The sequence below is a fragment of the Larus michahellis genome, chromosome 15, assembly GCF_964199755.1.
Source record: "Larus michahellis chromosome 15, bLarMic1.1, whole genome shotgun sequence".
NCBI classification, from domain to species: Eukaryota; Metazoa; Chordata; class Aves; order Charadriiformes; family Laridae; genus Larus; species Larus michahellis.
Window position 1 is genome coordinate 8,258,810 of NC_133910.1, and position 12,652 is coordinate 8,271,461.

General features: G+C 39.2%; 1 protein-coding gene across 7 annotated transcripts in view; it reads right to left on the reverse strand.

Annotated features, from left to right (window-relative positions):
• Window positions 1–157: 157 nt before the first annotated feature.
• RALGPS1 (Ral GEF with PH domain and SH3 binding motif 1) overlaps window positions 158–12,652 on the reverse strand; it is a 118,955-nt gene continuing 106,460 nt past the window's right edge. For 6 of the 7 annotated variants that reach the window (XM_074608540.1, XM_074608536.1, XM_074608538.1 and 3 more), the window contains 9 exons: window positions 12,185–12,311; window positions 11,136–11,287; window positions 9,840–9,891; window positions 9,470–9,550; window positions 7,191–7,296; window positions 6,267–6,359; window positions 5,988–6,093; window positions 4,772–4,863; window positions 158–3,970 (listed from right to left, as the gene is read on the reverse strand). In XM_074608540.1, the coding sequence (XP_074464641.1) occupies window positions 3,941–3,970; window positions 4,772–4,863; window positions 5,988–6,093; window positions 6,267–6,359; window positions 7,191–7,296; window positions 9,470–9,550; window positions 9,840–9,891; window positions 11,136–11,287; window positions 12,185–12,311 (839 nt within the window). In that variant the 3' untranslated portion in view covers window positions 158–3,940. The remainder of the gene's footprint in view (window positions 3,971–4,771; window positions 4,864–5,987; window positions 6,094–6,266; window positions 6,360–7,190; window positions 7,297–9,469; window positions 9,551–9,839; window positions 9,892–11,135; window positions 11,288–12,184; window positions 12,312–12,652) is intronic. The other variant, XM_074608541.1, reaches the window with a different exon arrangement.

Sequence of the window (12,652 nt, forward strand, 5' to 3'; positions counted from 1 at the left end):
CAACAGTCTCTCAGTCTAATCCTGCATGATTTCACGTAGATAACTGGCAGAAGGAAGAAGGCAATTGTCAATTGGGCTTTGTACCAATATGTCCCTCCCTCCTGGCCCAGCCTTCCTTGGTGGCTACATTAATTTGTTAATGAACTAGAATCCAAGTGTGTAAATGAAGTTTAATGGTAAATGCAAAGAAATTTACCTTGCTATCCAAGTCAACATGCAAGTTTGGTAGTGATAAAATACACTTCTTAGGAAAACAACAGGATACGTTTGCCTCTTCTTTGGACTTTCAAATCCCACTTGAAAGAACTGCAAATTTGGAGGGTTTTTCAATTTTCTGTTAGAAGTCTGGAGTCTGTTGTATTTTTACCATTAAATGGCTACACACTGTGCACTATAAAGTCTGTTCAACTGTATATATCATTCATTCACAAATAAAACATGCTTGCTGCCTTTAAGCTAAAATATTCCTTTTATACCTCTACTATTCTTTTTCAGAATATTTTATTGTTAAGAGCATACACACTCTGCACATTTTTAAACTTACAACCAAATGCAATTGCTGTTGAAGTAAACAAACTTTTTTTTTTTTTACATTAAAGTATTTAATTAGTGAAACAATCATTATCAATGTAACAAACTGAAAAATACAGCAACTTGATACAAGACTGAGGTAACAAAATACTTGTCCAAAAACCTAGATTCCAACGCCAGGGTTATTATGGGTGAGACAGTTCACAACAATTATAGAAAGAATCCTTACACAAATGGCATGCAGTGAACTGCTGGAAAACACAGCCAAAAATAGTGCAACAGTTTTCACACAAAACAAACCAAAATGTTGAAATTGGTTTACATTATAATGTGACAAATAAGTTGCAATTTGAAAACTACTTTCTTTGCCTCATTTTAGTGCTATTTGGAAAAACATGCATTTTGGCACTGAGTTACATCAAAATTGCACATTAATAAATTAACAATATTGCCTACATACATTTTATATCTTTACAATTCTGAAAATAGTAATTCTGAGATAATGTTTATTTTTACACAACTATTGCAGTTATTCTCTTTGATGGATGAAAACTTGTATGGTTTGTGATATTTTTGTGAAAACGCTGTATTAATCAGGACTGATATGCAGTATGTTGTATTTCAATAGCAGCTTTCAATTCACATTAAAAGTACCAGATGGCAGCAAATAGTACCAAATGACAGCATAAAAACTCAAATCAGCAGCTACCAACCGTTTAATATTTTAAAACTCATTTAAAATTGGTTTAAGGTATTTTACTAATATTCTTACACTGCCATCGTTCTGATTTTTTTTTAATATTGTGCAGCAATTTCACAATTGTGCTATACTGAAAAGAAGATGTTTACCTGACTATCGTGTAAACCTTATTTGCTATGTTCATCTTTCTTCTATATAATGCGTTTTACACTAGTAGTGTGAGGGAATTCCGGTGACTTTTGACATACTTCCAAATTCCAAGGTTTTGAATAGGATCTGAGTTTGAGGATTGCGTAGGATTGAAGGGTTTCCTTTCTCCACAGATTCATCTTCTGTCAGTGACAAATGACTTGAGTATAAGAATCACTCATAAATGTTGCCTTTCATTCATGCCACACTGTTTTGGGGCACATCATGGTTTCTGGCAAAGATGCTTCCTTTCTGGTTGGGAATCTGTTTTACAAGCAATTGAAAATGGATCCTTTTGCAACTTCTCCTACAGGCTCTATGGCTCATAATTTTGAGTAAAAGTATATTTTTGAAGGCTAGAACGCTCTACCTCTTGTACATACAATAACATATATAACATTTTAAAGACCCTTAAATTCTAAAAGCTATTAAATTCTAATGGCTAATTAAATTAAAAAGAGTGTGTACAGGCTCATTCTATTGTCACTGCATCAGTCAGCAGTTATTGTTCTTTCCAAGGGAGGCTTGTTAAACATAATCGAAAGTTGTTACGACGTCCATTAGTTTATCACAATACGCATGGTCATAGCTGGCACATTCATTAACATGGCAGTCCATGTAACACTCGCATCTTCTAATCACAAAAGTCCACGGGCACCGAATAATTCAGATTATATCATATTCTAACAGTCTGAAGTTGTTTACTGGTGACAGGATTTTACATTCAAAAGCTCCTACGCTGTCTCTAATGGTATTGGATACTCCACCCTCACAGATACTGATGTTTTTCCTAGTTCAAAGTTGTCTTAATTTAGCAAAAAGGGAGAAAAAAGGTATAAATGTATTTTGCACTACCACTTCTTTCACACAACTCCTGAGCTATCAAAGAAACTTTGTCAACTTCATATACACTTTCACGTGTCCCGGGATCTAAAGGCAGTTGTCGTCAGGAACTGGTTTTCTCGAAAAGCTGGTATGTATTAGGCTTCATTCTCAGGATTGTAACACGAACATTTAAAATAACACAAAAGTTACAGCTGATCTACATTTAACAATACAGGTATTTTTTGTAGTTGTTGTTGGAGAAGTTTAAAAATCAAGATTTAGAAAAACATACAAGTCCACAAAATAAATACTCCTAATGCCAGGGAGCTTGTTCTAATACAGGCTCTGTTCAATTAAATTGACTTCCTTTTTTTTTAATGGTTTATAAGCTAGAGGTTCGCTTGCAAATTTCTCCTCTATGCAATCTTAGGAAACTCTGAAGAGGTTTCCTTGTGACTGATGAAGTCTGAATATTGATGCCTTATGGCAAAAGAGTTTCAAACAGAAAAAATGCTGTACTTAGCATGGGAACAGCAACCCGCCCCGATCACAGGGGTGCTAGGGCACAGCAGGGGTACAGCCATGGCAGTAGAGAGAGTTCTGTCAGAGGCAGTGGCTCAGTTACATTCTTTTTTTTTCTGTTGTTCTCTGGACACTGGTGTGGAAGCTTCTTTGTACTTGCTCCGCGGTCAGACGGTCTTGCTTAGCTTTCATTGCCATCATGATTTCATAATAGCAGCACCATGTGCCAGTACTATATGTCATAAAGGTGCATCGTGTACTGGAATTGAGTGGAACTGAGTCATCCACAGAAAGACAGAACAGAAACAATGATACGGAATCATTCTGAGGAGCCAGGGTGATGTGATACAGAACACCTGATTATCTGCTTCCCTGTACCATGGGATTTAAGATGAACAACGTTCAGACTGAAGCAAAAAACCAAACTTGCAAGCAACCATGCCGCTAGTAAGAGAATGAAAGATGACCGTTACCACAACATAAATTTAAACAGCCTTAAATCCATTGCCAGGGCATTCCTGAGTAACATAACTGAATGAAAAGAAAACCAACTGTCCTGTGCCAAAATACATTTTTCCCAAATAGCTCAAATGTGAACAGCAGAATTGTCCAGAGATTTGATACAAAATCTGAGGCAGCCACATTGCCAAGCAACTCAGTGCACTTAAGATTATAAAAATGTTGTTCCACAATTTTCTATTCTAATTGACACTTTGCAGCAAGTTAACACTGTCAATCATTCTGTGCATTAGAAGAATTGAAACCCAACATGGGCCAAATATTCTTCACACAAAGCAGCTTAACAATAAAAAGAACTGTTTAAAAAAGAACAGGCAGAAGATAATGATGCCTAGTTTGTGGTCAAACATCAGTTCATGGCAGTCTACGACCACAAAAAGTTGAGGGCTGTAGTATCCCGCAGGAGTCAGGATTAATCTTCTGTCCATCTAACTTGTCTGCGTTCACTCAGTGCATGAGACTATTTCTGGTCCTAAGGACAACATTCACTTTCTGCTTTTAAAAGCTGTGTCAGAATCACTTTCAAGTTACGTAGGAAAGTGCTGAAATATTTGTGGCTGGCTCATGTCAGGAAAACCATTCTCTTCCTTCTTAGAGAACAATAGCCTGTTTCTTCAGTTTGGCACTTGAAGTCGCACCAGGCAGGAGAGCAAACTATTCGAATGACATTAGATTAGCAGGTACCTGGAAAAGATTGTAAATTATTCAGCAGTATAATCCTTCTGAGCCTATTACGGCATTGGGAAACTGCAAGGTTACAAAACAGAGCGGGCTAATAATTATCATAATTATAATTATGATCCAATGTGAAAAGTATAATCAGTCCCAAACAGGCCCAAAAGAGGTCTAACCCCATAACTGAAAGATAAAGACTCAAATGATTTCTCTATTCATGGACCAAATCCCGCCAAAGTATTCTAATCAGTCATCAGTATGCATGGGCAGAACGTGCGTGTGAAAAGAAGATGCCAAGCTGCATCCTGGTTTAGGTCCTATATGGATCAGCATCCACTTAATATAACCTTTGGAAATCCTTTTAAGAATGAACATTTTCCACAAGAGAAGAACGAGGCTGCTATATAAAGGACAGACATAACATTTTATAGGACGCTCTCTTCAACGGCACCTACGGACCCAGTCATAATGCTATGTAAATGCTCGCGTGTTTACTTCCTCTGTCCATGAGACAGCCGCTTCTGAAGTACAGATGGGATGACCTCACTTGAAGCAGTAAGTGTAGAGGTTATATGTTAAGGTAACCAAACCTATAGCTAGACCTGCACAAATCCTGATTTGGTGGAAATTCTGTGGTTTTAAATAATTTTTATTCCTCCTCTTGAAAAAATATCTCAAAGTACAAAATGAGGAGTTATGTCTGTCCCCACAGGACTGTGTGTGCACACAGATTGAAAAGAGGTATCTTTTCTAGTAAGGATTTTCTGGAAAATACGAAAAAGTGGGTAGAAATAAGTTTCACAACCGTACCTGAGGCTTGTTGCTTTTGCATGCATCATCCAAATGCTTATGCCATAATATTGCATGAAACCTTGAACCAGTCTGGAACTTGTAAACATTGCCTAAAAAATAAGAAAATCAAAGGCTCTAAATTTGCAGACAGACACATAGTTTCAAGGGATTCTAATTTCTGTGCAGAAGCCAAAGCCCTGAAGTAAACTGTTAAATTAATTTGCACCTCAAATGCTCAAACAGGATGTTGCTCTCATAATGTTCAAAATGCTCAATAAAGCATTTTATCCAACAATCCGTGGGTGAAGGGAGTATGAAAACATACGTGGCCTGCGAAGCTAAGAGGACTGTACAGGCAGAGAGGCCAAATTACAGCCACAGAAAAGACCACTTAGGTCACATCCAATTTACTCCTGGCTTTCTTCTCAGTAAGACTGTTGTGGTTACTGCCAAACTTCTTACGAATGTTTTGTGGTATTTGTGAACCTAGTTTTCTTCAATGTCCTATATTGCAAGATTCCTCTATGCCTCGTTATTTTGTAAATTGCTTCTTGCAGTCAAGCACTCTGTGCGTTTTACTCGACACCCAAGAGATGCTCCTCACACAGCTGAGGCAAATCCATGTCCAGCACCAAAGCTGAAAACGTGAAAAGTGAAAGAAGCCTCAAAAATCTTTATGTAACCACTCGAAGTGCAAAGTAACTCTAGGGGCTTTCTCATCTTTTCAAGTTTTTGAAGTTTAATCAAGGCAGAAGAGTTATTGCACTTCAAAATTAATTATTAAAAAGTAATTAATAATTATATAAAAGGCTTTTTTGGTGCATGGTTTGATGTTTGAAGAATTTTCATAATATTTTAATTGGCTTCAGTGTAAGTCAAGATTTGATATTGACCAATTTTATGAAAGCTGTTCAGAAACTTGGAGATCAGGGTATGCGGGCACATAGACATGCAGCAATCTCATACTGGTTGGGCAATTTCTACAAAACTTACAGAAACTGTCATGATACAGCAAGACCTCTGTAGGCACCAGAGACGCACCACAGCATATTACAGAAGCATGTTCAATTTCATTTGCACTCTCCTTTGAAAACTCTATATTGAACATCTCCCTCTTCAGTCTTTTATATGAGTGCCACTGCAAGTTCTGTAATCTACACACTCATTAATAGAGATTAATCTACTTCCTGTCACAGAAACATAATGGAGACAACGTCCATCCTGCAACATCTACCTTTGTCAGGGTTATTTAGCTGGAAAATATCAGGATGCTCAGGGTCATCAGGCAGTGCCACCATCCAGCCCACAATGGAGACTTTTTTACCAGGTGTAGATTTATACTGGAAGAGACAGACAAGTCAGTCACAGCTGAGACTGTACCAGGGATTAACTTTTGGCTGTAAAAGTTGTGCAGACATATGGCTTAGCCTGGAACAGCCAGTACACTTCAAACACCGTCCAGATCCGCTTATGAATACGCAATTCTTGTTTTTAGAACAAATTTAACACTTACATGTTTTCTTTCAGTGCCTCTTAAAGATTTTGCTCCAAAGTACAGAAGAGTTGATCCTGACAGCATAACCCAGTATCTAGTCCATGAGGAGAGCTGAATCAGAAAGGAAAAATAGGAAAATTAGGAAAAACTCTGCACATCTCCAACATTTCAAAAATCAATTCACAAGCAAGTCCAAGTGCTACCAAAGTTAATTTCAGAAACAAGGAATGGAGAATTAGATAGAGCGTCTCCTGGTGTAAATCAGCCCAGCTACCTAAATTGGATGGCTGGCTGTGAATACAATCCGTCTTACTTGGGTATCATAAATTTATCGGGACTGATTGCTTCGCAGCAAAATAGTGTGCTGCCTTCTACTGGACAGATCTTAGACTTCTGCATTTGATCAATAAACTTTATTGAGATGACATCTCTGCAATTCTTCACATCTTTTAGCACTGAACAGTAGGGTTGCACATAAAAAATATCAATGAACTCTACAAACCCCAAAGGATTTCCAAATGTGTAGGACCAGAAACATGTGAAACCTGTGATTTTAGGTTAAGTATGAATTACCATGGCTTTGGTGCTATGGGTGGACGCCCTGCAGCCTTCCCATTTCACCACTCTACTAAATTTCTGCCCTCACAGAAATGCGTGCTGATTTATAGAGCTGCTTTGCTCTTGCTCTGCTGTCACAACCTAGAGACGTTACTTGCAAATGCAGGGAGAAGCAAAACTGCTGTAGATGAAAGGACATGCAAAGGTTACAACCTTGTTATAACCCAGTTAAAACTTTGAACAGAAAATGATTTTACAATTGGTAGTAACAAGGAACATTGTTTTGTGTGTGGTGTCAAGCTGCAGTTTTAATCTAACGCTGGAAATTAAAACAGCCACTACTGAATTAGAATCACAGGAAGAATTAGAATTAGACTCACTTACAGTAGGTTTCTTGCCTTCTTTGAGCAATGTTTTTCTTCTTAATGGACCTTCCATGGTAATGACTCCTGTGGAACTACCTAATGTGCAGCTGCAGGCCCCTGTTGGGCTGGAGAGACAAAACACTGCCATATGCATTTGAGCAGACACATGAGGACAAGAAGCAAGCAATGTAATTTAGCTGTAAATATATTTTTCCTCTATTGCCTTACACGTATTGTATCATCTGACACTCGGCTCTATAATATGTATTTTCCAAACCTAGGCATCAAATAGGAACCAGGATCTTTGAGAAACAGCAAATCAACAAAAGGTTCTATTCTGGGCCTTGACATGAAAAAATATAACAAAACAGAATAAATATTGAGGCCCAAAGTCAAAGGGAACACAGGCAGTTTTCTATTTTATTCTGGTAAATTACAGAAATTATCTGGATTTCTGGAAACTTATGGCTTAAAATTTTGGCAGTAAGAGCTCCCACAAAGGTAATTTTATCTTAAAGTACACTTTAGCTATCAAAAAAGAATGCAGGAAATTACCTTGGCTAATTGGAAAAAAGTTGGGAAAACTATATAACAACGCCAAATAATTTATTGTACAATGATTAAAATATTTTTTTCCTTTCCTAGGATGAACATACAGCTTCCTACATACAACAGTGAGAAAGTGCTACAACTGAAAGAGCCCAAGCACAGGCAAAGTCAGAAATGTAAACAGCCATTAAGAACATAACAACCAAAGATTGACTGGTAGGTGGTGATCTGTTAGAATTATCTGCTGCTAACCTCTCTCCATCGCCAGGTCCTGCTATTCTTATAAGGGCCAGTGAAGTTTACCAGAGCCAACTACATCATGTCTAATAATGAATACAAGGAAAAGGACATGTGTATGATCTACCATTCAAGTTGTGAAAGGAACACTATTCTGCCTATGAACAAGTATGACGGCATCATATAAACACATGCTAGTGAGAGTGATACACGCAGCAACACCGCCTATGCAGGAACAGCACTTCAAACTGGCAGGGGCATCTTCTTCGATTAAATGGAATCGCCTTGCCTGTGCTAATGTGTGCTCTTGCCAGTTCTAGTTTTCTGATAAAAGCAATAGAAGATTCCAGAAAAGGAGGAATGAATGCAAGCATTAGAATTACTTGACAGTGGATAAATGTAAGAAATGTATTTTAGGGAATAATTCTTCACTGTGGATTTAACAGGCTTTTCATGTTTTTATCTTCTTATATTTCTAGCTTGTACGCATTTTTGAAGCAAATCTACCATGGACATATTAAGAGTGTATCTTCCAGAAACAGGTATAGTAGTTGAAATATTGTTCCAGAATTTATTACTTTGCTTATTTATAATGCATGCACTTTTATTCCTGTCTAACAACTTCTAACTTGCGCTGCTATCAGATGTTGTTAGCTCAAATAAACCAGCTGTACTTACATTTACAACATTATATCAAACACTTCTACAATGGCTGATGCAAACTAATTTATACAAAATAAAAACTAACTGGATTTAAACGCCAACTAAATCTCAGTATTTGCAGAATACTGTTTCAGGGCCCTATTTTCTTTACTGTTCGTAGGTGCTTCTTCACTTCCCACTACCACAGAATTTATCAAGTCCAGGTCAGGTGTGGATGCAATGAATAACTTTTATCCCCCTAACTGTATATAATTTTCCACGTCACCTCTCTTTGGGCTGTAAATGGACTACCTGTTTCTGAAAAGTCCATGTCCTAGGGGCTAGCAACACTGAGAGTGCCCGCTACATAGGGCACTGCAGATGTTCCCTCTCTTACTCGGGGTCCAAGGTAACACCTCTGTACTGTACAAAATCAACACATTATACTGTAGCCCTCTGACCCAAACAGATGTTATGGGTAGCTGTCCTTCAAATCAGGAAATAAATTGTGAGAAAGGGTCAAGAAGGTATCCTTCTAACACCATTATTTGTCACAGAAGGCAAAGATGGCCTTCATGACAAACCTGCTTCTGTAATGTCATAAAACCCAAAGTAAACAATAGTTTTCTGCAATATGGAAGGCAGATATCATTATTTAAATCAATAGCTAAACTGAATTTCATCTGAATGGGCCATACCCCTGCATTAGCATTAATAGGAATTTTTACACACAGGAGGGGAAGACTCCCATGAGTTGATATGGTCATACAAGGATACTTTTGGACAGAAAATACATTACGCTAGGAAAGCGTAGAGACCCCAATGAAAGTTTAGCACCATACACTGAGCAAGGCAGACCCTGAACTGTACCTGTAGACACAGCTTCGACTCCTAGGAGAATTCCGGATCGGTACCCTCCAGTTAGGCCCCAGCGTGGCATATAAACGACCCCTGTTCGTGAATGCAAATATCTGATGAGGGAAATTCTAGTCTGAGACTTCAACAGTTAGGGTTTGGTAAACATGACAGAGATAGTTCCCAATCTTTTCAGGTCCATGGGAAGAAAAACACAATAATTTTACAGTGATTTATTTCAAAAAGTTTCCCATTTTTTCCTAACTAATCAATAATTTGATAAAAATAACTCTTGATTTAGGGCTTACCTATGTTAGGGATCATTCATGAATTTCTTAGCTAAGTCTGTAGAGCGCTCAGTGAGTGTACGTGAAGACTAACTCACCTTTCAAGCCCTGACGGCAGCTCCTCACTAAATTCTGAGCTTTCACTGCTATCTAGAAAAAGAGTAGTACAGAGAAGGAGTAAGAAAACCACCCAAGGGAAAATACAAAGCCAATGTATGTGGATCACCAGAATAATCTTTTTATAGTACCATGGAAATTGCTTACTCAAATCATGTTTCAAAATTGAAGTCTTTAGAGTTCATGGTAAAACCTAAAATTGGAAGAGGCTTATATCAGCCTTCCCTCATATCTCACTGGTGCGTTTAAATACCAGACATCTACATGTTACATTAATTTTCATTATACTGCTTTTCCCTCAAAAGCTGAGCACTTAAGGAACACAAAATCCAGTTACTCTGTAAGCCGATATTTCTACCACAACATCTGTAAGTCAATTAAAGTTATTAGACGTGATATTATTGTTTGTTTTCAACAAGCGAGCACACCTGTAACGGAGGATATGCCAGCTGCATGCTGCTGCCAGGAGCCATAACAAATCAATACGATGGTATTCACAATGATAGTTCCTATTTCTACCCCAAGCCCATGATGGATTTGTCCCTCCTTCCCTGGCACAGCTATTTAGCCCACAGTTTTAATTTGACCAGGACTGATCTTCTGAGGCTCAGTATAACACAGTGAGCTGTGCCTGTATTTTCATTATTTCAAAGACATCTCAGCATCAAACTCTCTTGGTCAAGTAACCTGCTATCCTTTACAGTCTATCTCCTATTCCAGAAGTAGCCGGAGCCACCTAAAAGGTGGCTTTCTCATGCTTAGAACACAGACTCTCAATCACTTTGGTTTTATTACAATAATTATTTTATTAATTATAGTACCATAATGTAATTTTCATGCTCCTCTTTCACAAGTTCATTTTATGTTTCTTTAGAAGTCTCAGAGAGCACAGCTAAACTATTCTCCCATCTTCTAAAATTATCATTAAAATTCAAGTTTTCTTTGTGAAAAGGTAACTTTCAAAATATGTATCCACTTTCCAGCAGCACTTTTTTTTTTCCCTGCTGAAAGCTGACAAATGCTCTGCGTCACACACAGAGCGTATACGAAGACAATCTTCCTTCATGCCACTTTTACCAAACCCATCCGTAGGCGACCGAGGCAAGCTGAGATACAGTCGACCAGGCGGCCGAGCAGCAGTTCTGCTCTACGTTCTCCCAGGAAAGGGACCAGTCCTTGCCCAGGAGCTAAGGATCTTCCTCATTCCCTACTTTGGGGTATCCCTGCGAGTCTCCGGAGTGCCGGGACAGCCGGCGGGAGTGCAAGCCCCCCCCTACCTCTGGAGAGGCCGTTGGCGAGCAGGCTGCCGCGGGGGTGGCCGCGGGGCGGGCTGTGGGGCTCCAGGACGCTGTCATCCAGGAGGTGGCGCGGCCGCTCCGTCGGGAAGGTGGCACTTTTGCTCTCCACTACGCTGAACTGGCACATCATGCTGGAAAACGGGAGAACAAGGCAAAACCCCTCGTACGGCATTTAACAGCAACCCTTGGCTCCTGATATTCCCACTCAGACTTTGCCTTATCAATAGGTTATTAAGTACATGCAATTAAACAGTACCGCTCACACTTTCCCCCTGCTGTGCGTATGCTCCTTTACCACCAAAACAAGTTTCAGACTTTAGTGGTCTTTGTAAGTAACAGTTATTAAATTTCTGCAGATGGTAAGTTTAAGTTGTTTGACTCCTCTCCGTACAAAACTGGAACACCCTGGGGGGAGGCAAAGGCAGAACAACAGAAAAAGCAGACCCCAGCTACGCCAGTGCTTAGTGGTCCTTCGCTACGCTGACTGAACACATCAACACTCTACGACCCTGGACAAGTTGCGTAAACTTCTTTTTCCCTAACTGTGAAATTCAGTAGATGCTGAAACCTTACCTGGGGAGCAGGTGCTCTCACTAAGCTGGGTAAATGGTAGAGAAAAATGTTTCTAATCCATACTACCCAGGTAAAACAGCACAAAAGGTCACAACTTTCCTGAACGATAAGGTGTGCCAAGCAGCTAGGACGTTTCCTTAGATGTATTAGAAAGATGTTTAAAAATAAAAAGAAAAAAAAATCAGTTACGCACACCAGGAATCCACAGACCAAAGTGGATGCACAGCTTGCAAGTACTGCCAACGTCTGGCATTAGCAGAGAACAGAGTCAGCAAAAATAACAAAGTGCCAGAAGAAAACCTAGAGAATAAACAGTAAAGCCTGAAGCACTCTTGCAATACAAGAAATGGAAGGGACAAATACCAGAGTGCTCTCAAATACCAGAGAGTTCTGCTGCTATCTTAAACCCTTGTGATGCATGAAATTGCCTGAGTGAGATGGCCTGGAGCACCCACTTGTTTCCCAGGCTGTGACTCTTCCTGTGCCTCGGCACCGGAGGTGTAGGGAGACTCGCTGCTACTGAGGCATCAGGACACGTGGGCCTCCTGCTGAACTTCATGATCGCTGACACGTCAGATGGACCTAAAAGACAGAGATCATTTAACATTGAACTGATGCAAAACCCAGAAATCTCACGGGCTGGTGTGTTTAGCCACTCATTAAAATGAATTGTTACAGATAACCAAAAGACACCGTTCCTCAAGAACCGTTTCTTGCGCATTAGGGCTACATCATCCATTTCTGTTATGAATTCATCTCTATATTCTTGAATGTCTGGAAGTAATTTTTAAAACAGCTTTGCACATACTTTTAACAATGAACTCCTACAAAAAGTCTTGGCACCCTTACAACAGCTGGATGTGCCAAAGTGTAATATGCAGAGCCATAAAGTCAGTTTGTACTTCGGGTGTGAGCAGGAATGC